The following is a 26,974-nucleotide window of genomic DNA, read 5'->3' as shown; positions in this document are numbered from 1 at the left end:
CAACTTTTAATCGTTGATCCTCGAACTGTTCAATTCTCAATCCTAGATCTTAAAACAGTTAAATTTTTCAAAGGAAGATCATTACATAGACCGATTTTCTATAGTAGATAAATGATCTCTTAAGAGTTCAATGTTCCTCCACCGATCTACTCCAATTTTCTATCGTTGATCTTCGAACTATGTTCTATGTTCAATCGTAGATCTTTAAACAGTCCATTTTTTTCAAAGAAAGATCTTTACACAGTTCGATATTCTTTACACAGTCCGATAAACATTCTAATTTCTTAGCGTTGATCTTCAAAAAGTTTAATTTTTCATTGTACATCTTTAAAATGATAAATTTTCAATCGTAGATCTTGAAAACGTCCATTTTTTAATAGCGGATCTTGAAACAGTCCTATTTCTCTTTGTAGAACTTAAAATAGTTAAATTCTCAATTGTAGAACTTGAGACAGCTCAATTTTAAATTGTAGATCTTTAAAAGGAACAATTTTCAAGTTTAAGAATGTCTCTTTAGACATTTAAGGGGTTAATTTCTCGGTTACTTATTCATATCTCTCTACACACACAAGGTTTTATGAAGTTTTTTTTTGCAGTCTTTCAGAAAATGCAGTTTGCATATTAAAATCTTTGAGCATTTTTTTTTTAGCTGTGAACTTGAAATGAATGAATGGTTCAATACTCTGGACATAAATCAAACAAACAATTTAAATTCCCTTTTAATACAGCAGAAGTTTTCTTTAAAAAAGAAACGAAAATTTTAAAAAAAATAAAATTTTAAAAATTAATAAAAAATGTTAATAAAAATCTTTACATTTTCTTTTATTTACAGTTGGCTAAAACAACAACACTATTTAACAGTAATTGAGCAAAAAAAAAGTATTTTCTATTCATCACTTGGCAAAAAGAAAATTTTGAAAAAAAACACACAAAATTTAAACAAAAACTAAATATTTTGGAGTAAAAAAAATATTTTTTTAAAATAACATAATAACAAATAATAATAAAATAAATAAAACACAACATAATAAACACTAAGAAGAAAGGAACTAATAAAAAAAAGTAAAGTTTTATAAACAGAAAACGGCATAAAAAAGAGAAAACTGAAAAAAAAGAGTTAAAATCCCCTTAAAAAAACCCACAAATAAAACGAAAAAAATAAACTAATAAAGAGTTAACTATAAAACGAAAGCCTTTTAAGAAAAAGAGATAAGAAAACACAACAACAAAAGTTACAAACTAAAACCCTAAAATGACAACTAAGCTGAGAGCATTAAGCACCACAACTCACTGAGAGTGTGTGTTCAATAGTAAAAGAGAAAATCTACAGAGTCATAGTAAATACTTAAACCTTCAGCATAAATTACATATAGCTTAGACATAAACCAAAAACCATCACAACAAAATGGCTATAAACTTTTCCGCTTCTTTTGCGGCCTGCATAGCTGCGGGCCTTAAAGTGCCGCGTCAAATAATGTACTGCATTACCCAGGATACGGGACAGCCCTATGTTCTCTATAAAGACTCACAGGAGGCGGAGCGTAATGCTGCCGCCATAGGTGGCTCGGCCACCCAGTGGGGCAGTGAAATGTATCCGGGCATACAGCAACAGGCTCAAACACATTTAAGCGCACAACAGCAACAGCAGAATGCAGCAGCGCAAATAGCGGCTAATGGCCAGTCGGCAGCGACAAATGGACCACAGCCTACGTCGCCGAATGGAGATCCTAATGTTCGAGAGAATGGTGGTGATGCAGGAGGAGGTGGTGGCGGTGGGGGTACCGGTAGTGCGGGTGGTGTACGACAGCAAGGTTCGCCCTCGACTAGTCCCTACCCGCCACAACAGCAACAGCAGCAGCAGCAGAGAGCGAATGGCAGCAATGAGGATGATGTGAATATGAATCAGGTGAGGGGAAAGGTTAGTTCTGTCTAAATCAATTTTAGTTAAGTTCTAGTTCAGTTCTAGATCAAATCTAGTTCAGTTCACGATCAGTTTTTGTTCTGAACTGAACTAGAGTTTCAGTTCTAGTTTAGTTCTAGTTCAGTTCTAGTTCAGTTCTAGTTCAGTTCTAGTTCAGTTCTAGTTCAGTTCTAGTTCAGTTCTAGTTCAGTTCTAGTTCAGTTCTAGTTCAGTTCTAGTTCAATTCTAGTTCAGTTCTAGTTCAGTTCTAGTTCAGTTCCAGTTCAGTTCTAGTTCAGTTCTAGTTCAGTTCCAGTTCAGTTCTAGTTCAGTTCTAGTTCAGTTCTAGTTCTAGTTCAGTTCTAGTTCAGTTCTAGTTCAGTTCTAGTTCAGTTCTAGTTCAGTTCTAGTTCAGTTCTAGTTCAGTTCTAGTTTAGCTCTAGTTTAGTTCTAGTTTAGTTCTAGTTTAGTTCTAGTTTAGTTTTAGTTTAGTTCTAGTTCTGGTACAGCTCTAGGTTAGTTCTAGTTCAGTTCTAGTTTAGTTCTAGTTTAGTTCTAGTTTAGTTTTAGTTTTGTTCTAGTTTAGTTCTAGTTTAGTTCTAGTTTAGTTCTAGTTTAGTTCTAGTTTAGTTCAGTTCTAGTTTAGTTCTAGTTTAGTTCTAGTTTAGTTCTAGTTTAGTTCTAGTTTAGTTCTAGTTTAGTTATAGTTTAGTTCTAGTTCAGTTCTAGTTTAGTTCTAGTTTAGTTCTAGTTTAGTTCTAGTTTAGTTCTAGTTTAGTTCTAGTTTAGTTCTAGTTTAGTTCTAGTTTAGTTCTAGTTTATTTCTAGTTTAGTTCTAGTTTACTTCTAGTTTAGTTATAGATTAGTTCTAGATAAGTTCTAGATCAAGTTCTGATCTAGATCTAGTTCAGTTCTAGTATAGTTCTAGTTCAGTACTAGATCTGGTTCAGCTCTGCATCTAGTTTAGTTCTAGATCTAGTTCAGTTTTAGATCTAGTTCACTTTTAGATCTAGTTCACTTTTAGATCTAGTCCATTACTTTAATTTTTCCTTTTCTCGCCCACAGGCATCTGGTCTCCATCAAAACTCCACCCAACAAACCAATCCAAACCAAAGCTCAAATGATCCCCAACAGCATCAGCAGCAGAACGGCAGTGCTGCCGGTTCCGCGGACAATCCCGCGGGGAATAATCCACATGTACAACAGAATGGCCAAACTAACGATCACAGCAATTTTCCTACAGCGAATGGTGAACTTTCGGGTTACTATGCGCCACGCCACCCGGGTCAGGGTGCCCTAATGGCACCGCCCGGTTTCCCACCCCTACACTATCTCAACAAACCCGTGCTGCCGGGACTCAACGGCAGTATGGATCAAAGTGCAGCCAATGGTCCCTCCAACGGCTTAGAGGGTTACACCTTACCCGAACTATTACCCGGACAAAATGGGTCTGCTAATAGCAATAACCAGCAGAATGGCTCTAATCACAATACAACAACCTCCAATGGCACCGGCGGACGTCATCCCACCTCTAGCAGCAATAACAATTCGTCGGGCAGTCATAAACCCCCCAAACCTCATAGTGATCTTAGGCTATTCAAGTGCCTGACCTGCGGCAAAGATTTTAAGCAGAAAAGCACCCTACTGCAGCACGATCGCATACACACAGACGCACGTCCCTATCCATGTTCGGAATGTGGCAAACGCTTTCGCCAACAATCGCATCTGACGCAACATTTACGCATACACGCCAATGAGAAGCCCTTCACTTGCGGTTACTGCAATCGAGGCTTTAGACAGCGGGCGATACTGAATCAACATGTTCGCATCCATTCGGGTGAGAAGCCCTTTGCGTGTCCCGAGTGCGGCAAGCACTTTCGCCAGAAGGCCATCCTTAATCAACATGTGCGAACCCACCAAGGCGAGCGACAGTTCTTGAATAAATTCTTGAGAAAAAAATTAGAACAGAAATTTTGCAAAATTAAACAAAATCCCAAACCGAGAGTTACAGTTTAGGGCAACATTTTTGGCAAAAATTTATGAAAATTTTAGACAAAATTTTAGTTTTTTTCATTTGGCTAATTTATTAAAGAATTATAGAAAAAAAAGCACTTTGTTAACAAGGAATTGGCTTGATTTTCCAAAACTAAAGGCTTTATAGGCCTCCAAAAAGAAAAACTCACACAACTCGTTCGCCTTCTATTTCAAAATTTTTCTTACAAAATATTTTGTATCTCGTAAACCTTTAAGGCCTTTAGTTTGGAAAATCTTTTTTTGTAAAGAAAAATCTGGCAAAAACTTTCAAAATTTTTTATAAAAATATTAACTGTATGGCTCTCATTATTTAAAAACAAATACTTTTAAAACTCTTAAAAAGGAAAGTGCTGAAGCACTTTGCCGTTTCTTGATAAACTTCTACTCTTAACTCTGTAGTTTAGCTTAGACTTTGAAAAAAAAACTTTCTTTGAATCCCTTTAACAACTTTTAATAAAAATTAACATTTGTTTCATTTGTTTTTAAACTCTTAGATGTCTCACCACATCTCATCTTTAAAAATGGTCCACATCCCACGCTATGGCCGCAGGATGTACCCTTTCCGGGCGAGGAGAATGATACCAAAAATGGTATTGCCGGCGATGGTTATCATGATGAAGATTCTCAAGGTGGCCAAGATGGTGGTATACACTATCCTTCATACTTTAAAGATGGTAAAGGTGGGTGCTGATGAAGACCTTTATTATCTTTTGAGCACAGCTGAAGGACCTTCGAATAACATTTGTTTTTAATTTCATCTTTTGTTTTTAGGTCAAAAAATCTTACCCGATGTTCTGTCACACATTGGCATCCGTCCGGCAAATATGCCACTGTATGTACGTTGTCCCATTTGTGATAAGGAATTCAAACAGAAGACCACTCTACTACAGCATGGTTGCATACATATCGAATCGCGTCCTTATCCTTGTCCCGAGTGTGGTAAACGTTTCCGTCAGCAGTCACATTTGACGCAGCACTTACGAATACATACCAATGAAAAACCGTTCGGTTGTCTCTACTGTCCGCGTTTCTTCCGCCAGAGAACCATCTTGAATCAGGTAGGGAGGCGGGGAGTTGTTGACAGAGTTCCTTTAAGTATTATCCTACTAATTTGTTTCTATTTCAGCATATACGCATACATACCGGAGAGAAGCCCTATAAATGTGCCCAATGTGGTAAAGATTTCCGTCAGAAGGCCATTTTGGATCAGCATACACGAACTCACCAGGTAGTGGTAGAATTAAAAAGTTTATTTTAAGAAACTTTAACTTTATTAAGCTTTAATTTCCTGTCCAGTCTCTCTTCAGTGGGATTCTAACTTTATAGATTCGAAAGTTATAGTTGAATTCTGGTTGAACTCTACTTCAGTTCTAGTAATGCTCTACTTCATTTTAAGTCCAGTTCTAGTTCTGTTCTAGTTCAGTTCTAGATCAGTTTTGGTTCAGTCCCAGTTCAGTTCTAGTTCAGTTCTAGTTCAGTTCTAGTTCAGTTCTAGTTCAGTTCTAGTTCAGTTCTAGTTCAGTTCAAGTTCAGTTCTAGTTCAGTTCTAGTTCAGTTCTAGTTCGGTTCTAGTTCAGTTCTAGTTCAGTTCTAGTTCAGTTCTAGTTCAGTTCTAGTACAGTTCTAGTTCAGTTCTAGTTCAGTTCTAGTTCAGTTCTAGTTTAGTTCAAGTTCAGTTCTAGTTCAGTTCTAGTTCAGTTCTAGTTCAGTTCTAGTTCAGTTCTAGTCAGTTCTTGTTCAGTTCTAGTTCAGTTCTAGTTCAGTTCTAGTTCAGTTCTAGTTCAGTTCTAGTTCAGTTCTAGTTCAGTTCTAGTTCAGTTCTAGTTCAGTTCTAGTTCAGTTCTAGTACAGTTCTAGTTCAGTTCTAGTTCAGTTCTAGTTTAGTTCAAGTTCAGTTCTAGTTCAGTTCTAGTTCAGTTCTAGTTCAGTTCTAGTTCAGTTCTAGTCAGTTCTTGTTCAGTTCTAGTTCAGTTCTAGTTCAGTTCTAGTTCAGTTCTAGTTCAGTTCTAGTTCAGTTCTAGTTCAGTTCTAGTTCAGTTCTAGTTCAGTTCTAGTTCAGTTCTAGTTCAGTTCTAGTTTAGTTCAAGTTCAGTTCTAGTTCAGTTCTAGTTCAGTTCTAGTTCAGTTTCTAGTTCAGTTCTAGTTCAGTTCTAGTCAGTTCTTGTTCAGTTCTAGTTCAGTTCTAGTTCAGTTCTAGTTCAGTTCTAGTTCAGTTCTAGTTCAGTTCTAGTTCAGTTCTAGTTCAGTTCTAGTTCAGTTCTAGTTCAGTTCAAGTTCAGTTCTAGTTCAGTTCTAGTTCAGTTCTAGTTCGGTTCTAGTTCAGTTCTAGTTCAGTTCTAGTTCAGTTCTAGTTCAGTTCTAGTACAGTTCTAGTTCAGTTCTAGTTCAGTTCTAGTTCAGTTCTAGTTTAGTTCAAGTTCAGTTCTAGTTCAGTTCTAGTTCAGTTCTAGTTCAGTTCTAGTTCAGTTCTAGTCAGTTCTTGTTCAGTTCTAGTTCAGTTCTAGTTCAGTTCTAGTTCAGTTCTAGTTCAGTTCTAGTTCAGTTCTAGTTCAGTTCTAGTTCAGTTCTAGTTCAGTTCTAGTTCAGTTCTAGTACAGTTCTAGTTCAGTTCTAGTTCAGTTCTAGTTCAGTTCTAGTTTAGTTCAAGTTCAGTTCTAGTTCAGTTCTAGTTCAGTTCTAGTTCAGTTCTAGTTCAGTTCTAGTCAGTTCTTGTTCAGTTCTAGTTCAGTTCTAGTTCAGTTCTAGTTCAGTTCTAGTTCAGTTCTAGTTCAGTTCTAGTTCAGTTCTAGTTCAGTTCTAGTTCAGTTCTAGTTCAGTTCTAGTTCAGTTCAAGTTCAGTTCTAGTTCAGTTCTAGTTCAGTTCTAGTTCGGTTCTAGTTCAGTTCTAGTTCAGTTCTATTTCAGTTCTAGTTCAGTTCTAGTACAGTTCTAGTTCAGTTCTAGTTCAGTTCAAGTTCAGTTCTAGTTCAGTTCTAGTTCAGTTCTAGTTCAGTTCTAGTCAGTTCTTGTTCAGTTCTTGTTCAGTTCTAGTTCAGTTCTAGTTCAGTTCTAGTTCAGTTCTAGTTTAGTTCTAGTACAGCTCTAGTTTAGTTCTAGTTCAGTTCTAGTTCAGTTCTAGTTTAGTTCTAGTTCAGTTCTAGTTCAGTTCTAGTTCAGTTCTAGTTCAGTTCTAGTTCAGTTCTAGTTCAGTTCTAGTTCAGTTCTAGTTCAGTTCTAGTTCAGTTCTAGTTCAGTTCTAGTTCAGTTCTAGTTTAGTTCTAGTTCAGTTCTAGTTTAGTTCTAGTTCAGTTCTAGTTCAGTTCTAGTTCAGTTCTAGTTCAGTTCTAGTTCAGTTCTAGTTCAGTTCTAGTTCTAGATCAATTCTAGTTCTAGATCAATTCTAGTTCAGTTCTATTTCAGTTCTAGTTCAGTTCTAGTTCAGTTCTAGTTCAGTTCTAGTTCAGTTCTAGTTCAGTTCTAGTTCAGTTCTAGTTCAGTTCTAGTTCAGTTCTAATTCAGTTCTATTTCAGTTCTAGTTCAGTTCTAGTCAGTTCTTGTTCAGTTCTAGTTCAGTTCTAGTTCACTTCTAGTTTAGTTCTAGTACAGCTCTAGTTTAGTTCCAGATCAGTTCTAGTTCAGTTCTAGTTCAGTTCTAGTTTAGATCTAGTTCAGACCTAGTTCAGTTCTAGTTCAGTTCTAGTTCAGTTCTAGTACAGTTCTAGTTCAGTTCTAGTTCAGTTCTAGTTCAGTTGTAGTCCAGTTTTATTTCAGTTCTACTTCAGTTCAGTTTTAAAAGCTTCAGATTTTATTCAGAGAAGTAAAAAGAATTTATTAGTATTCTATAATTTAAATTCTAACAACCTATTTCATTTATTTATTTTCCGTTTCCAGGGCGATCGTCCCTTCTGCTGTCCCATGCCAAATTGCCGAAGACGTTTCGCTACCGAAAACGAGGTAACCAAACACATTGACAACCACATGAATCCGAGTGCCACGAAGACACGACGGGCCAACAATACCAATAGCAATACAACCCACTCAGCGGCTGCAGTGGCAACAGCAGCAGCTGCTGCCGCGGCCAATCATTTAATGAATGAAACGAAAAATGCAGCCGCTCAACAGTTTCTAAACAACAACAATCCCGTGGCGCAACCGGGTGAAAACAAAAACAATATATTACCGCGTTCAATGGGAGGTGGAGGTGGTAATACCGGATCACAAGTGAAAAATGAATTGTACTTTCCGCAATGTTATGGACCACCATTCCAGCATCCCTTTCAGGGACAGCCACAGGCAGCTCATGCTGGTCCCGGACAACCATCAGTATCGGTAAGTGTGGCAAATTCCGTAGCTCCCGGGGTGGTGGTGCAGCAAAATGCTGCCACTTCAGTAGTGGCTCAGTGACATCCCCCAAATGCGGGAACCACAGCAACTGTAACATCGGCCGGAGGTAGTGCAAGTGCTGCTAGTAGCACAACTGCTGCAGGAGCAGCAGCTGCACATAGTCATCATCAGCAACAGCAGCAGCAGGGAGCTCACAATGCTAGCAGCTCTGCTGGCCAAGCACCCCAAACCGTAACACTCTCCATAACACTACCACCTGTGGGTGGTATGCCACCGACGGCGGCTGCCGTAGCAGCAGCAGCTACGGCCACTTCTTCGCATCATCATCAGGGTCATACAACGCACGCTCACAATCAACCGCCGCCAGCGCATCCACCACCCACTGGGCCACCACCTACTCTCTCCCATGCAATTCCTATACATCCACATATACACTCAATATTCGGATCTCTATGATAATATCAACAAACTTAAGTATACAATGATTTTTCTTAAAAATTTTAAAACATATTTTTAAAACAATTTTAATTTTCTTTAAAACAAAAACGAAGAAAACTCTAAAAAGAGTCCTTTTTTTAGGCATTTGCTAAGCGAATAACAAATTGAGCTAAAAAAATACTGAAAAAAACACCTTAAAAACAAAGCAATTACATATACAAATTTTTCATTTTGAAACCATAATCCTCGTTTTAAACGTTTTTTTAAATAACAATTTTAAATTTAAATTTTACTATTACTTTAATATAAAAAAAGTTTTTAATTATTTTTGTTTCTTTTTCTTAAAATTTTTAATTAAGAAAAAGTTATACTAGTCTTTTCGAAAAGGACTCTAAACCGCAAAAAAAAAACAAACAAACAAACATTAATGACAAAAGTACGACTTTAACTTCCCATAATTCTATAAATTAAATATTACAAAGGAAAATTATTTTTTCTTTTTATTTCTTTTAAAGACTTTATTTACAAAACAAAAACAATTGTTAAAATCAAAACAGGAATGATTTATTTTCACAGTGTATTTGTACTAAAAGTAAAACAACTCTGTTGTAAATGATTCACAATAGCATGTCACAGACCTGGCAGTGCAGTATAAAAGTAAATTAATTCAATAAAAAATTAAACATTTATTTAGTTCTAAAACAGTTGTAGTACAGTTCTATAACTATTCTAGCTCAGTTTAGGATCAGTTCTAATATAAATCTAAATCAGTTTTAGTTCAGTTCCAGTTCAGATCTAGTTCACTTCGAGTTCAGTTCTAGTTCAGTTCGAGTTCAGTTCTAGTTTAGTGCTAGTTCAGTTTTAGTACAGTTCTAGTTCAGTTCTAGTTCAGTTCTAGTTCAGTTCTAGTTCAGTTCTAGTTCAGTTCTAGTTCAGTTCTAGTTCGGTTCTAGTTCAGTTCTAGTTCAGTTCCAGTTCAGTTCTAGTTCAGTTCGAGTTGAGTTCTAGTTCAGTTCTAGTTCAGTTCTAGTTCAGTTCTAGTTCTAGTTCAGTTCTAGTTCAGTTCTAGTTCACTTCTAGTTCAGTTCTAGTTCAGATCTAGTTCAGATCTAGTTCAGTTCTAGTTCTGTTCTAGTTCACTTCGAGTTCAGTTCTAGTTTAGTGCTAGTTCAGTTCTAGTACAGTTCTAGTTCAGTTCTAGTTCAGTTCTAGTTCAGTTCTAGTTCAGTTCTAGTTCAGTTCTAGTTCAGTTCTAGTTCTAGTTCAGTTCTAGTTCAGTTCTAGTTCAGTTCTAGTTCAGTTCTAGTTCAGTTCTAGTTCAGTTCTAGTTCAGTTCTAGTTCAGTTCTAGTTCAGTTCTAGTTCAGTTCTAGTTCAGTTCTAGTTCAGTTCTAGTTCAGTTCTAGTTCAGTTCTAGTTCAGTTCTAGTTCAGTTCCAGTTCAGTTCTAGTTCAGTTCGAGTTGAGTTCTAGTTCAGTTCTAGTTCAGTTCTAGTTCAGTTCTAGTTCAGTTCTAGTTCAGTTCTAGTTTCAGTTCTAGTTCAGTTCTTGTTCAGTTCTAGCTCAGTTCGGATCCAATTCAGATCTGGATCAGTTCTAATTCAACTAGTTCTAGTCAGGATCTAGAAAAGTTCAGTTCTAGTTGAGTTTTTGTTCAATTCTAGTTCAGTTTTAGTTCAGTTCTAGTTTAGTTCTCGTTCAATTCTAGTTTAGCTCTAGTTCAGTTCTAGTTCAGTTCTACTTCAATTCTGGTTCAGTTTTAGTTCAGTTCGGATCCGGTTCAGTTCTGGATCAATTCTAATTCAACTAGTTCTAGTCCGGATCTAGTAAAGTTCAGTTCTAGTTCAGTTCTGCAAAAGTTCTAGATCAATTTCTGGTCTGTTCTAGTTCAATTCTAAATAAATTTTAGTTTAGTTTTGAATTAGTTCTATCTCAGTTCTGGATTAGACATAGTAAAGTTCTGGAAAAGTTTAGTTCAGTTCTGGTTGTGTTCTAGTTCAATTCTGGAATGTTCAGTTTAGTTCTTGTTTAATTCTAGATGGGTTTCAGTTATGTTCTAGTTCGTGAACGTTTCTAGTTTAGTTCTAGTTCAATTCTGGATTAATTCTGAATCTGTTTTAGCTGAGTTATGGTTCCAGTTAAGTTCTAGATAATATCCTGAGCAATTCTAGTTCAGTTCCAATTCGATTCTGAATTAAATACAGTTTTGTTCTTAATAGAAAAATCTTAAAGAAAATTGATTTTCTTTCTATTAAATACACTGTGAAGATAATAATTTCCCTAAGAAATGTGCAAGAAATCTTCTTAAAACTTGAAAGAGCAGCTTTAGTATACTTTTTTAAAAAAACAATTTTATTATAGAAATTTAATTTTGTAAGATTTTTTTTTTATTTTATTTCGTTATTTAGTTAAGACAAATGATTATTTTGTTACTAAAAACTATTATTTTTTATTAGTTAGTAAGTTTAACTATTTTTTTGTATGCTAATTTATTAAACAACAACCATTTTTTTTATGATTTCTTTTATAAAAATTGTGATTATTTTGTAAATTTTAAAAACTTAAAACACGTCTTGTCTTCCTTTTATTTTTAAAAAAATGATTACATTTAAACGTGTTTAGTTTGTTGAAATATTGAAAAAAAATCCACACTTTTTGTTAAAAAAAACTCGTTCTACAACTCCAGAGTGCCATAATAACAAAAAAAATATATTAAAAAATTTATATAAAAAAGTATTCCTATAGTAAATATTAATAAAAAAAAGTCATTAGAATTTTCTTAATTTTTTTCTAAACATAACCTTTAAACATTTCTCTTAGTGTGGATTTAAAAACTATAAAAAAAGAAATTAATTTTTTTTTGAAGTTTAGTTTAAAAAAAAAGGCATTTATTGAAAAAGAAATTAGTGTAAACAACTCTGTGTTTTTGCTAAGCATTCACAATAGCTGTTTATGATATTGTGTTGTTTACAGTCGGGGAGTTATTAATTTCTTTAAAAAAATTGCACTATTTGTTTTTTTCAATTACATTTTTGGTAATTTTAAGTTTTATTTTTAAAATGTAACAGAAATTTCACTTGTTTTTTTACTTTTTGTTTAACTTTGATTTTTTTATGAATATTTATAGTTTTTAAGTTTTATTATTTAACTTTTAGTTTTATGTTCTTTCACAAAAAACACAAAATATTTATATGAATAAAACAATTTTAAAAAAAGTTTTTTTTTTAATTTTTTTTAATTTTTATATAAAATACACTTACAGAAAATGGGGTATTAACAAAACACTTTTTGGTTACAATCATTTGGCAAAGCAACAAAGAAAACCTAAACTTTTCGGCATAGAAATAACAAATGTAGGGAAAAGGAGGGCTGAAAGGGGAGATTCAAAAAGATGACAGAGAAAAATATTATAAAAAAATGTGAAAAATGAAAAATCAATTCTAATTAAGATCTGAATCAGTTCTTGATAAATTCTAGTTCTTTACTGGAACTGTTTGAATTAAGCTCTGGATCAATTCTAGAACTTTTGTGAATTAGTTCTAGTTCAGTTCTCGTTCAGTTGTATTTCATCTCTTTTTAAGTTTATAAATCTTTTTATAACTCTTCCGTCTTGCCCCTCTTTTAAGGCCATTCTTTTCCCCACAGAAAACTTTTTTTAAAAATATTTAAATAAATTACAAAAAAAAAAAAAACAAAGTTGATAAAAAAAATTAATGTAAATACAAAAGTTTTATAGTTGGAAAAGAAATTTAAGTAAATTAAACCTAAAAAACTCTAACTAAATTATTAACAAAATTATTTGTTTGGTATTTTTAAACTGTTGTTTTAATTAGACAAAATTTTATTAAAAAAAAAAACATTATTATTTAGGCCCATATCATAAATTTAATACTAAAAAAACAACAATTAATAAATTTAAACAAAATTCAAGTTTCGGCAAAAGATTTTTGGACAAATATAAAATACACAATACAAAATTTTAATAAAAAAAGCTTTTATTAGAATTTAAAGAAAAAAAGCATGATTAAAAAAAAACAAAAACAATTTTAGGAAAAGTAAAATTTAATAAAAAAATAACATTGGCTTAATTTTAAACATTTAAAGAAAATTAAACTCATGCTTTATAATTCTAATGAAAGCATTATGAAGAAAATTAGACTGAATGTCACTGTGATACACTTTAACTTTATATAAAGAAAAAAACCCATCCCTGTATATAAAACTTTTGTGAATTATAATATTAAAACTACAAATTTTAGGCCCTTAAAACAACAACAACAAAATTAATCAAAATTTTTTGTAAAAAGTTAAAAAAACAAATATTCTTAAAGAAAACTAAATTAAAAAGCAAAATTATCAAAATTTTTTTACTCCATTTCTTAAAAAAAAAACATAAATTTTTTAAGTTTTTTTTTTTATTTTTTCTACAAATTTTTCATTTAAAATGTTCTTTTTCAGTTGAAATGTATGTATATAAAAAAATTTAACCTAAAAAAAGCTCCAAAAATATTTTTAACTTAAAATTACTTAACAACAACAGGACCTTTAAAAGAAAATTAAGAAAAGCTTTAAGAAATTAAAGTTTTTCTTTAACCAACTGGACTAAACGATAAATAATGAAAGAAAACAGGCTTAAACTCTTAAAACTCCTGGCATTACTCTCAAGAAAGGGGTTTTTACAAAACTCTTTTTCAAATTACAATAATTTAACAAAAAAATAATAAATTTTTAATAATCAAAGGCTTGGAACTTGAAACTTGCCTAAAAAACCAAATCCAATTAAAAAAAAAAAGAAAATAATAAAAAACTTTGATAACTCTTTGATAACGGACCGCAATTTTGAACAAAATTCAAAATTTTTGCTAACTTTTGGCCATTTAGTTTAACTACAAAATAATAAAATTTAAATTTATTTTTATTTTCCACCAAACAAAACTTCACAAAATGAAATAATTAAAACAAAACAAACAATATACCTTAAAAAAATTTAAATAATTTTAAAAAAGAAAATTTTCTTTTTATAAAAAAAGAATATATTCTTTAAAATTATTTAAATTTAATTGACCAAAAACACATAACAAATTACCAAACAAAACAAACAAAAGCAAGAAATATTAACAAGTTATTTTTAAAATGTTTAAATTTTAAAAATTTAAAAAAACCACAACAACAAAACCATAAAACATATTAAACAATATGAATAAAATAAAAAATAAAACCTAACAAATCTACAATAGCCCAATTTATGAACCAAAAGTACAAATAATTTTTAACAAGATTTTAAAATTGCAGTCTGAAAGCCATAATATTATAAAAAACATAATTTAATAAAAAAATATATAAAACTAAATAACTTTATAATCAAACTACATAATATTAAAACAATTTTATAAAAAAAAACAGGCAAACTGAACTTAACAAAACAGTTTTTGATTAATACACCAAAATATTTATGGAAAAATAACCAAAATTAACATAAAAATTAAAAAAATGTCTGGTCGAATATAAATTATAGTAAAAAATCTAAAAAAAGAAACTAATAAAGTGGTGGATAGTTAGAACTTGTTTTAAATCAAATTTTATCTATTTCCAAAATTTTCAAAATAATTTTTACAAGACTTTGGACAAATTATCTTAAATTTCCAAAATTTTCAAATGAATTCATAATATCAGAGAAAATTATTATTTTTAAAATATTTTCTTTTTAAAAATTGCCAGAAACAAAAACCTAATACCTGATGCAACCAACAAGAAAACATTTTTAAACTTCGCTATTGAAAAGTACTATTTATATCGATTTATTCCTTTCATTATAAACAATTTAAATGGATTTATCTTTGAAAACAACAAAAACGCAGATAATTTTACTTCAAAATTAAATGTATACCTCAAAATATGCTTTAAAACCTTTTCACAACTCTTCCCCTTATTAATTTTTATAAAATTCCATCAATTTTACGTTAAAATCTCTAAAACAAACATTGTTTTATATAAGAAACCCCCATACCCACAATTTTCTAAAAAAATCACTTAACCATCCCTGCCATTAATCATTCACAATAATACATCAGCACATATAACGGTATTTTCTACCACAGCAAAGCAAAGCACGACATCAGCAACAACAATAACAAAACAATCAGTAATTGCCAAACAACGCCACAGATACGTATTAAAAGTGAAGCCTTTAAATAAATTTAAATATTTAAGAAAATATTCCGAAAAATAACAAGAAAATTATAGTAAAATGTTAAGAAAAGTATAGTGCATCGGGGAAAATAGAAATTTTAAGAAAACTTCCAAAGCAAAGTCTTAAAATATATAGGAACATTTGGAGGACTAAAAAGGCTTGTGGAAGACTAGTTTTTTTATATGAACTTTTTAAATAATTGCATTATTTCATGAAAAGAACTTTAGTAAAGTGTTATATTAGGTGTGTGTTCCAGTCAGACCGAAGTCTAAATTGTTCCAGCAGTATAATTGGCCAATAAAATTCAACAATTTAAAAAGGGGTAAGTAAGTCAGTCTTCTTTAAGGTTGTTTGCCAAAATTGTCTAGTATTTAGAGATTACAATTGTTCCCCAACAACAATAGTTTAATTAAGCCATTGTTGCCATCAAATGTTCAATTAAAATAATGTGCAATGTTAATGAATTTACTTCAAACCAAAAGGAGCAATTTTCAATCTACCAATAAGTTATTGCTACAGTTAGACATTTTGTACCTTTTAAGTTCCATGTAGTTCAGTTCTAGTTCTGTTCTAATTCTGTGCTTGTTCAGTTATTGTTCAGTTCTAGTTCAGATCTAGTGTTCTATTTCAGTTCTAGTTATGTTCTATTTCAGTTCTAGTTATGTTCTATTTTAGTTCTAGTTTGTGAATGTTCAGTTCTATGTAGTTCTAGTTAAGTTCTAGTTCTATTCTAGTTTTGTTCTAGTTCAGTTCTTGTTCAGTTCTAGTTCAGATCTAGTGTTCTAGTTCAGTTCTGGTACAGTTCTAGTTCAGTTTAGTTCAGTTTTGGTTCAGTTCTAGTTCAGTTCTAGTTCAGTTCTAGTTCAGTTCTAGTTCAGTTCTAGTTCAGTTCTAGTTCAGTTCTAGTTTAGTTCTTGTTCTGTTCTAGTTCTAGTTCAGTTCTAGTTCAGTTCTACTTCAGTTCTAGTTCAGTTCTAGGTAAGTTCTAGTTCAGTACTAGTTCAGTTTTAGTTCAGTTTTAGTTCAGTTCTAGTTTAGTTCTAGTTCAGTTCTAGTTCAGTTCTAGTTCAGTTCTAGTTCAGTTCTAGTTCAGTTCTAGTTCAATTCTAGTTCAGTTCTAGTTCAGTTCTAGTTCAGTTCTAGTTCAGTTCTAGTTCAGTTTTATTTCAGTTCTAGTTCAGTTCAAGGTCAGTTTTAGTTCAGTTCTAGTTCTGTTCTAGTTTAGTTCTAGTTAGATCTAGTTCAGTTCTAGTTCAGTTCTAGTTCAGTTCTAGTTCAGTTCTAGTTCAGTTCTAGTTCAGTTCTAGTTCAGTTCTAGTTCAGTTCTAGTTCAGTTCTAGTTCAGTTCTAGTTCAGTTCTAGTTCAGTAGTTCAGTTCTAGTTCAGTTCTAGTTCAGTTCTAGTTCAGTTCTAGTTTAGTTCTAGTTCAGTTCTAGTTCAGTTCTAGTTCAGTTCTAGTTCAGCTCTAGTTCAGTTCTAGTTCAGTTCTAGTTCAGTTCTAGTTCAGTTCTAGTTCAGTTCTAGTTCAGTTCTAGTTCAGTTCTAGTTCAGTTCTAGTTCAGTTCTAGTTCAGTCCTAGTTCAGTTCTAGTTTAGTTCTAGTTCAGTCTAGTTGAGTCTAGTTCAGTTCTAGTTTAGTTCAGTTCTTGTTCAGTTCAGTTCTAGTTCTAGATCAGTTCTAGATCAGTTCTAGTTTAGTTCTTGTTCAGTTCTAGTTAAGTTTTCTAGTTTAGTTCTAGTTCTACACCATTTCAAGTTTAAATTGAGAAAATACAAACTCATATTGAGAATTTCAATTTAAAATTTAGAAAATTCAAATTAAAGTTCAGAAATTTAAATTAATATTGAGAAAACCCCATTTGAAATTGAGAAATCCAAACTAATATAGAGAAATAATAAAATTAAATTAAGAAATGCAAATTCATATTGAGAAAAAACAAATTGAAATTCAGAATCCCAACATTATATTAAGAAATTACAAGTTGAAATTGAGAAACTAATAAATGAAAATGAGAAATTTAAAATTTGTATGAAAATATTTTTCTTATAAAATGTTTAAATAGGATATGGATTTAAAATAATATAAATTTCAATACAAAATTAGGCTTTCTTAATATCATTTTGTATTTTGTCAATTTCAATTCGTATTATCTCAATATTAATTTCGACTTCTCAATATCAATTGGTTTTTTCTCAATATTAAGTTGAAAATTCAAATTTCAATTTGTTTTTTCTTCATATCAATTTTGATTCCTAAATTTAATTTGGTATGTCTCAATATTAAATTGGATTTCTAAAATTCATTTTGGTGTTTCACAATATAACTTTTTATTTTCTCAAATTAAACTTGAAATGGTGTAGTTCAGTTCTAGTTCAGTTTTAGTTCAGATCTAGTTCTAGTTCAGTTCTAGATTAGTTCGTTTTCAGTTCTAGTTCAGTTCTAATTCAATTCTAATTGAGTTCTAGTTCGGTTGGCTCATTGGTTCTACATTTTAAATAGAAGTTTGTTAAACTTTTTCTTTGCTGGATAAAAACAAAAATTGGTATAAAATGGCGCCACTGAAAATAAATTGGAAATTTTAATAATTTAGTGAATTTGATAGCAAATTCACTAAAAATTTTAATTATTATGGATCTTTCTGGTAACAAATGTTAGCGTCTAGAGAACAACTAATGTAGTTGACTTTATCATTCTCAAATCTTTGTTTCAACTAAACACCATTTTATTAATTTCTTATAAAACAAAAATCAAATAATGAAAACACGCAAAAATCCTTTCTTCTTTTAAATAAAAACAAAAACTAATAAAAAAAAACAAAATATTTAAATGAAAAAAAATATAAAACAAGTATACGTATTTAGTGTTTAGAAAAACTCATAAAAATAAAACAAAATTCTTTTTTGTATTATTTATTATTTATAAATTTTACTTTTAATTAAACATCCGGCTACAAAACCAAATTACAAATTCAATTTGCCTAAACAAACAATAAAACTGATGAAAACAAATATAATTAAATAAAAAATGAAAAAAATAAGAAAATGGAAACTCAAAAAATCAATAAAATAGCCGCTTTCTGCAATAGTGATAATAGTTTTTAAGTCAACAAAATGAAAATAAGAAAAAATAAAACAACAAGCCAATTCAGTTAAATTAATTTAAAAATATGAACAAATATTATTATTATTATAATTATTATTATAAAACCGAGAAAGAAATTTCAACAATAGAGCAGTAGTAATTAAATTTAATAAAAAAAAAAATAAAAACAGTATTAAGATTTTAAGTAATAAATATTTAAATGTTTATTTCTTAAAATAACATTAAAAGCAAAAGATGAAAATAAAACCTAAGAGTCTAACAACAAATATTAACATTAAATTTAGTTGAAATCATTTTTATTTTTGTTTTTATTTCAAAACAAATATTTTGTCTTGTAACATAATGAAAAAAAATTGTAACACACATTTTTTACATTTTAAAAATTTAATAATTTAATTATAAACTACTAATTATTATTAACAAAATACCAAAAACACATATTAATTAAAACATAAAAAAAATCATAAGTGTTGTAATGATTAAACATTTAACAAACAAAATATTTAATTTAAAATTAAAAAAAAAAATAGTAAAATGTTTAATTGAAAAGTACTAAAACAAAAATTACAGAATTTGATAACATTAACTGATGGTAAATCTATCAAAAATACAACAACCCTGAGAAATAGGAAAAAAAGTTTCAAACTTGAAAAAAGAAGAAATGTTTCTATTTATTACACAAAAAAATCTCTCTTAAAACAAAATAATTTATTTTTTAAAAAAACAACAATAGCCTCATTAGCCATAGTAAACAAAACAAACCAAAAAGTTAAACAAAATTTAATTTGAAAATATGCAAAAGCCCAAACCCAACTCGGGTTAAACAAACAACTCTTAAGGATTTTTTCTTTTTTTTTACAAATAATTTATTTTAAACTCTAAGGTCATGGTTTACAGTATCATCTCTAAGGGTGGAAATTATTCTAAAGTTTTCTTCCCCACGTTCAGTTGTAGTTAAGTTCCAGTTCAGTTCTAATTCAGTTCTAGTTCAGTTCTAGTTCAGTTCTAGTTCTAGTTCAGTTCTAGTTCAGTTCTAGTTCAGTTCTAGTTCAGTTCTAGTTCAGTTCAGTTCTAGTCCAGTTCTAGTTCAGTTCTAGTTCAGTTCTAGTTCAGTTCTAGTTCAGTTCTAGTTCAGTTCTAGTTCAGTTCTTGTTCAGTTCTAGTTCAGTTCTAGTTCAGTTCTAGTTCAGTTCTAGTTCAGTTCTAGTTCAGTTCTAGTTCAGTTCTAGTTCAGTTCTAGTTCAGTTCTAGTTCAGTTCTAGTTCAGTTCTAGTTCAGTTCTAGTTCAGTTCTAGTTCAGTTCTAGTTCTAGTTCAGTTCTAGTTCAGTTCTAGTTCAGTTCTAGTTCAGTTCTATTTCAGTTCTAGTTCAGTTCTATTTCAGTTTTAGTTCAGTTCTAGTTCAGTTCTGGTTCAGTTCTGGTTCAGTTCTAGTTCAGTTCTAGATCAGCTCTCGTTCAGTTCTAGTTAAGTTCTAGTTCAGTTCTAGTTCAGTTCTAGTTCAGTGCTTGTTCAGTTCTAGTTCAGTTCTAGTTCAGTTCTAGTTCAGTTCTTGTTCAGTTCTAGTTCAGTTCTAGTTCAGTTCTAGTTCAGTTCTAGTTCAGTTCTAGTTCAGTTCTAGTTCAGTTCTAGTTCAGTTCTAGTTCAGTTGTAATTCAGTTCTAGTTCAGTTCTAGTTCAGTTCTAGTTCAGTTCTAGTTCACTTCTAGTTCAGTTCTAGTTCAGTTCTAGTTCAGTTCTAGTTCAGTTCTACTTCACTTCTAGTTCAGTTCTAGTTCAGTTCTAGTTCAGTTCTAGTTCAGTTCTAGTTCAGTTCTAGTTCAGTTCTAGTTCAGTTCTAGTTCAGTTCTAGTTCAGTTCTAGTTCAGTTCTAGTTCAGTTCTAGTTCAGTTCTAGTTCAGTTCTAGTTCAGTTCTAGTTCAGTTCTAGTTCAGTTCTAGTTCAGTTCTAGTTCAGTTCTAGTTCAGTTCTAGTTCAGTTCTAGTTCAGTTCTAGTTCAGTTCTAGTTCAGTTCTAGTTCAGTTCTAGTTCAGTTCTAGTTCAGTTCTAGTTCAGTTCTAGTTCAGTTCTAGTTCAGTTCTAGTTCAGTTCTAGTTCAGTTCTAGTTCAGTTCTAGTTCAGTTCTAGTTCAGTTCTAGTTCAGTTCTAGTTCAGTTCTAGTCAGCTCTAGTTCAGTTCTAGTTCAGTTCTAGTTCAGTTGTAATTCAGTTCTAGTTCAGTTCAGTTCAGTTCAAGTTCAGTTCTAGTTCAGTTCTAGTTCAGTTCTAGTTCAGTTCTAGTTCAGTTCTAGTTCAGTTCTAGTTCAGTTCTAGTTCAGTTCTAGTTCAGTTCTAGTTCAGTTCTAGTTTAGTTCTAGTTCAGTTCTAGTTCAGTTCTAGTACAGTTCTAGTTCACTTCTAGTTCACTTCTAGTTCAGTTCTAGTTCAGTTCTAGTTCAGTACTAGTTCAGTTCTAGTTCTAGATCTGTTCTAGTTCAGTTCGATTTCAGTTTTAATCCAGTTCTGTTCTAGTTCTATCCCTAAGGGAGAAGGTTATAATTTCCACCCTTAGAGAAGAGTTCAAATTTTATTCCTTAAGAGAGGAGTTTAAGCTTTAGAACTTTAAAACCGCCGGCCGCCCCTTAATTCTTTAAATTTATTTTAGTTTTCTATAATCAAAATAAGGTTCCTTGTAACTTAATAATAATAATGCAATATTTATATATAAAAACTTTATCAGAAACAAGAAAAATATAGTTAATATTTATTAAAATAAATGTATAAAATAATATTATTTTTATTTATTTATAAAACTATTATTTATTTTAAATACATTTTTTTGTTAAACAATAAAATATTTTAACTTTATTAAACACAAGCGCCTATTAACAGAATTAAAAACAAAACATAAAATAAAACCAAAGTGTAAAACCATAACAAATATGAAAATAAAGAAGAAACGTAATAAAACTAGTTTTTATTTATAAACAATTCTACACAACTCATATAAATAAAATAGTTTATAAAAAAACCCCCAACAACAAAAGCCAATTGTTAAAACAATAATAAAATCTTTAAAAGTTTATTAAAATATATTGAAATAGTTAAAAAAAAATAAACAAGAAAATAAGCAATTTACCTTAAAATATATTATTAATTAAACTTAAAATGTAATATAAACAATAGAACGAAAGAAGAAGCAAAAGAAAAACGTATAATATTTAAAATGAATATCGCTATTCTACCTCGATATTTATTATAAAAAATATATTATTTAATTAATTTTAAAAATAGTTTAGTTTTTTTGAATTTTAAAATATAATTTTAGTTATTTGATTTTATTTTAAGTTTTAAATTTAAGTTACCCAACTCTGTGAAAGAAAAAGTGCTGCCAAGTTTTTGTGTAAGCATATGTACATAAACAGTGTGGACAACACATGCATTAAAAGAAAAACGCTGACCAGTAACAAATAACAAACTTAATGCCTTCAATAATGTACAAAATTGTCATTATATAATCTTTGGACCAGTTTCACCTTGACTGGATCAACCATATGTTTTAACTATTCTATAAACAAATTACGAAATTACGGAATACCACAGGGCGTTGGTAACAACAATTATTAGACTCTTAGGGATTTGAACTGATGAAAGATATAGATCAGTCTGTTACGCAATATTTCGTAGGCTATATATACATACATACGTCTTTATTTAGTTCCAGAAAGTAGCTCAGAGTTTCGTGATTCTCTCTTGAATCCATTTAGAATTATATTGGATCCCCCTAAGATACATGAAAAGTAAAAAAGGGCTCCCGGAATAAAGCGTTTGTACCTGAAAGATGTGACAAAAATGTCTTGTTAAATATATATTAATTGTAGCAACAGAATTCGCATTTGAAAATGTATGTGTTTATAGCCCTAGCGACAGCTTGGCTGTCAATGTATATTTGAATACTAAGTCTATGTACATATGTCATGGAATCTAAGCCAATTTGCTGCCTGTTTTATGACTGACTGTTCATCCTACAGAACACTATACTTTCATTGCATTGGGCCCTAGATAGAAATCCACATTATCCTTAGTTTTAGAGTCGTTAGTGTAAATTTTTTACGATCACTCAATGGAGTATTTATTCCATTTCATTTGAATTGTATTAAATCATTACGTAAATCCAGGTTTGGAGATGACCCAGTCATATGCCACGCACTAATGACCTTAAATTTAGTTGCAGAGTTGAGGTCAACTTTATGTGCAATTTGATCAAGGAGTGACCATTATGCTTAAAGCTGAGGTCCGAATTATGCTTTAGAACTTTATTCAGAGACTATCTTTTCGCACGACTTTCCGCGCCATATTGCACTCCAAGCTTAACTTTCAGATATTTTGAACTATCAAACCTTTTTTCGTAAAGAACTCAAGTTGATTCATTGTCGTATAAACACCTCGTTTGCTTCTGGTACTTTAGGAACTGATTTAAGTGCAATTTACCTTCTCTGCGATATGGTATCTTAGCATTTCTCAGGTACCACCATTGATATATCATACGCAGATGCGATAAAATCAAAACCTAAATACTTAAATTCCATGAGAAGCTTTACATGACCATGTTGTGCAATTCTGTCCATAGACCTATAGGTCCACTTAGAATATAAATTTAATTGAGTATCATTACAGACTAGTCCATGGACTAGGCAATACATTAGTCCATAGACTAGTGAACAGGGTAATCCATAGACTAATCCACAGACAAATCAAAAGACTAGTCCACAGAATATTTGTCCACATACCAATCAAAAGGCTAGTCAGTATACTTCTACTCGGACTATACAATATACTAGTCAATGGTCTTGTTAAAAGTCTAGTCCATAGACCAATCAACACACTAATCAATATACTTCTCCTCAGACTAGTCAATATACTAGGCAACAGGCTAGTCAATAGACTTGTTCAAAATCTAGTCCATAGACCAATTAACACACTAAATCGCAGACCAGTCAAAGTATAGTTAACTGATCAATTCTTAGACTAGTCAACAGAATAGTCTATAGACTAGTCAACAGAATAGTCCATTAACTGGTCAACAGAATAGTCCATAGACCAGTCAACAGATTAGTCAGTACTTTTCCTCAGAATAGTCAATATACAGGCTAGTCAAAAGACTTGTTCATAGTCTAGGTCATAGACTTGTTCAAAATCTAGTCCATAGACCAATTAACACACTAAATCGCAGACCAGTCAACAGAATAGCAAACTGACCAATTCTTAGACTAGTCAACAGAATAGTCCATAGACTAGTCAAGAGAATAGTTCATAGACTAGTCAAAAGGCTAATACATAGACTAATCCACAGACAAATCTATAGACTAGTCCACACACTACTTTATAGACTGGTCCATAGACAGTAAGTATACTTCTCCACAGACTAGTCAATAGACTTATCCATAGTCTAATCCATAGAACAGTCAACACTCTAGTCAATATACTTGCCCACAGACCAGTCAATAGACTAGTCCACTAAGATTAGTCAATAGACTTTTCCAAAGTCTAGTCCAAAGACCAGTCAATATAATTTTCCACAGACTATTCAATGGACTTGTCCATATACCAGTCAACAGACTAGTCCACAGATTAGTGAATATAATTGTCAACAAACTTGTCTATTGACCAGTCAACGGACTAGTCAATATACTTTCCCACCGACTAATCAACAAGCTAGTCAATTCTTCACAAACTTGTCATTATACTAGTCAATAGACTTGTCCATAGAACTGTCAACACAACAGACTTCCCCACAGACCAGTCAATAGACTTTCCCAAAGTCTAGTGTATAGACCAGTTAAAGCAATAGTCAATATAATTGTCTAAAGACTAGTTAACAGGCTATTCAATAGTCTAGTTTATAGACCAGTCAACACACAAATCGATATATGTATTGTCCGCAGACTAGTCAATAGACTTGTCCCTAGTCTAGTCCATAGATAAGTCAAGGGAATAGTCATTATAATTGTTCACAGACTAGTTAATAGACCAGTCAAAGGAATAGTCAATATAATTGTTCACAGACTAATCAATAGACTTGTTCTTAGTCCATAGAACTGACTAGTCAATAGATTTGTCCTTAATAATGTCCATAGACCAGACAACAGACTAGTCAATAGACTTGTCCTTAGTAATATCTATATACTAGTCAATAGACTTGTCCGTAGTCTACCAGTCAATAGGCTAGTTTGAAGACTACTACTCAGTAAACTGTGAAATCCTAAAAAAGTACTATTTTTGAACAAATTTAGTACCAATATAATTTTTCCATATGTTATTCACATGCAACTACATATGATCGCAAATAGGACGCTAAATATCGCTATATAAGTAAATGAACTGTTAGATTATTATTACTTTCACAACGAAACTTGGTAACACTTTTCCAAACAGTGGGTTAAAGCTGCTAAAAAGAGCAGAAACATATAATTTTATTATTTAAATTAAATTGGTTGTTCCTATATAAATATAATTAAATATAAACTCCTTAAGATTTCTAATCTATAAAGAGATGATATTTTCAAAATAAATTTTGTTTAACTTAACAAATCAAATCAACAATGTGCCCATAGAACCATAAAACAAACAACAAATTTTTTCCGTTAAAATAACAAATTTTTTTACAGATTTTTTTATTGCCATAGAAATATTATATACAATATACACAACAAGAAATATTATTAACAAAAATAAAATAAAAAATAATAATTTATAAAAATAAAAAAATAAATGTTTTACAATCAACAATATGAAAATATATAAATAAAATGAATAAAACCATAGTTAAATGAAAAAAATAAAATAAAAGAAGAAATAGTTAAAAGAAAGAAAACCACAACAAAAACTCAACAAAAAAAAAATAGTAAAATTAAAAGAAAAATAACAAAAAACCAAAAAATTTCAATAAAAAAAAAACTGAAATAAACAAAGATTTTTTTAAGTTTGTTTTTGTTTGTTTTAAAAAAAATACACTGAAAAAAACATAATTTGTGTTAATTTTAAGATTTAAATAATTATAAAGGAATAAAACTAAATATATAATAATATTTAATAACAATTTAAAAAGAAAACTAAACTTTTTCTCTAAAAAGGAAAAAGAGAAAAAAATATGCAATAACAAAATGAAAACCAAACCATAGAATAAAATAATAAAATAAAACAGTGAATTTGTTATATTTTTGTTTTTTAAAAACAATATCAATTGACAGGGATTATATGAAAATATAAAAACAGTAAAAAAAAAAATAACTTAAAAAGAAAAAATACAATAGTAACAAATTAAATGAATTATTATTTTTTGTTTTATTTTTTAATATAATTTTAATTAAGTTTTTTTTTTTTTTTAACTAAAACCTAAAAAAATAGCAAAAAGTTTTTTTTAAATTTAAAATAATTTATTTAATTAAGTTTTAAAACATAAAACATTTGCTTTTAAACAAAAAAAACTTTGTTAAAATCAAATTTTTTAAAAGAAATTTTAACAAAGTTTTGGCTACAATTCCAGCAAAAATTGTACTAATAAGGAAATTTTTTTATTAAAAACAAAAACAAAAATCCTATTTAGTGTATATAATTTTTAAATATTTAATTTTTAGTAAAAAAAAATCCTTTAAAAATTTATGTTATAACCTAACCTAACATAACCTTTCTCAAACTCCCACGCCCCTTCCCCCCCAAAACCACAAATCAAAGTAATTTTAAATAAAAAATAATTGTATAAAAAAAAGCCACAAAGCAAATATTTAATTGATAAATTAAAAAATAAAATAAAACATTAAAACCACAGCAAATAGTACCATGATTACATTAAAATAAATATATATATCATTAACAAAAAATATATATATTTATTTAAATATAAATATTAAATATAAAAAAATATATATTCATATAAAATAATTGTTTTAAATACAGTTTTATTTGTACTTTAATAATAATTACAGCCTTAAAAGGAAATAGTTTTAATAATAAATTATACTGGTCACCCCCCCCCCCCCCAAATTCCTTTAACACCACGCCCCTTTTTACTTACCTCCCCCCTCCCTAACTAACTAGTTTTAATATTTTTTCTTCAGGCTCAAATTCGAGTCGCAAGTTCTTTTATATATTTTAAATATTTTATTTTATATTTTTTGTTAAAAAAAAACAACAACAACCAATCACATATGAACCCTTAAACACACAAACAAAAATCAAATCTTAACTATATTTATCTATATATATATATTTCTTACATATCCCTTCTCAAAGTAGCTCCTAAACAATATCAAAAAAAATCATATTTATTTTATATAATAGTTATTAATTTGTTAATTTAAACAATATTTTATGTTTAATCATGTTTTCTTTGTTTTTTTTAATTATAAACAATTTATATAAATGCTATATAAATAAATAATATTTTCATTATCAGAAAGTGAGACAAATTGAAGAAAATTTAAATATAACCAAAAACACTTTTCGTTATTTTTTTAAAAAAGCCTAGACCACCACCAACTGTGTGACAGTGACTGGTTAGGGAGAAGGTTAAAATGGAAGGAAAAAAATACACTTCGACCGATTTCGGGCCTATTGTGGGCTCAATTTAATGATATATGTGGATCTCTAATCTCCACGAAAGCTTAGCAATGACAAAGAACTGATAGAGTGTTTCATTAAACGCTTCTCATTCCCTACTTTCGTCTGAATGCGTCCAATTATTCATCTGAGGAAGCTTGATCTCTTTTAAGTCCTACCCTCCGTTCTGCAAAAAATAAACCTAAACCGATTGTGAGCCTGCCTGTTGTTCCCTGTGAAAGGAATTATTAATTTCCCGATCGAGCGTTTCATTGTTCTCTCTGCATGCTCTACATTCGTCTGAATACGTCCAATTATCCATCTGAGGAAACTTGTCGTCTTGATCTCTTTAAAGTCCTACCCAGCGTTTAGCAAAAAATACACCTAAGCTGATTGCGAGCCTACTGTGCCCTG

General features: G+C 30.5%; 1 protein-coding gene across 7 annotated transcripts; it reads left to right on the top strand.

Moving 5' to 3' along the window:
- The first annotated feature begins 1,013 nt into the window (after positions 1–1,013).
- On the top strand, positions 1,014–9,090 carry LOC119611345 (zinc finger protein 502-like). 7 transcript variants are annotated; one of them, XM_037966896.1, is made up of 6 exons: positions 1,014–1,906; positions 2,966–3,821; positions 4,429–4,614; positions 4,706–4,992; positions 5,061–5,165; positions 7,805–9,090. In XM_037966896.1, the coding sequence occupies exons 1-6, from the start codon at positions 1,406–1,408 to the stop codon at positions 8,315–8,317; spliced, it is 2,448 nt and encodes an 815-aa protein (XP_037822824.1). In that variant the 5' UTR covers positions 1,014–1,405; the 3' UTR covers positions 8,318–9,090. The 7 variants fall into 7 exon arrangements, with proteins under 7 accessions (XP_037822824.1, XP_037822827.1, XP_037822826.1 ...); XM_037966899.1 differs by having other exon boundaries at positions 1,014–1,918; positions 2,966–3,737; positions 5,061–5,162; positions 7,805–8,382; XM_037966898.1 differs by having other exon boundaries at positions 1,014–1,918; positions 2,966–3,737; positions 7,805–8,382.
- The last annotated feature ends 17,884 nt before the right edge of the window (positions 9,091–26,974 follow it).

This window comes from Lucilia sericata, unplaced genomic scaffold, assembly GCF_015586225.1.
Source record: "Lucilia sericata isolate MDLA Ls3-8-SP2 unplaced genomic scaffold, ASM1558622v1 Contig001424F_arrow, whole genome shotgun sequence".
In the NCBI taxonomy this organism is placed as follows: domain Eukaryota; kingdom Metazoa; phylum Arthropoda; class Insecta; order Diptera; family Calliphoridae; genus Lucilia; species Lucilia sericata.
Note: the sequence above shows the minus strand (reverse complement) of the source record. Positions and strands in the feature narration are given on the sequence as shown.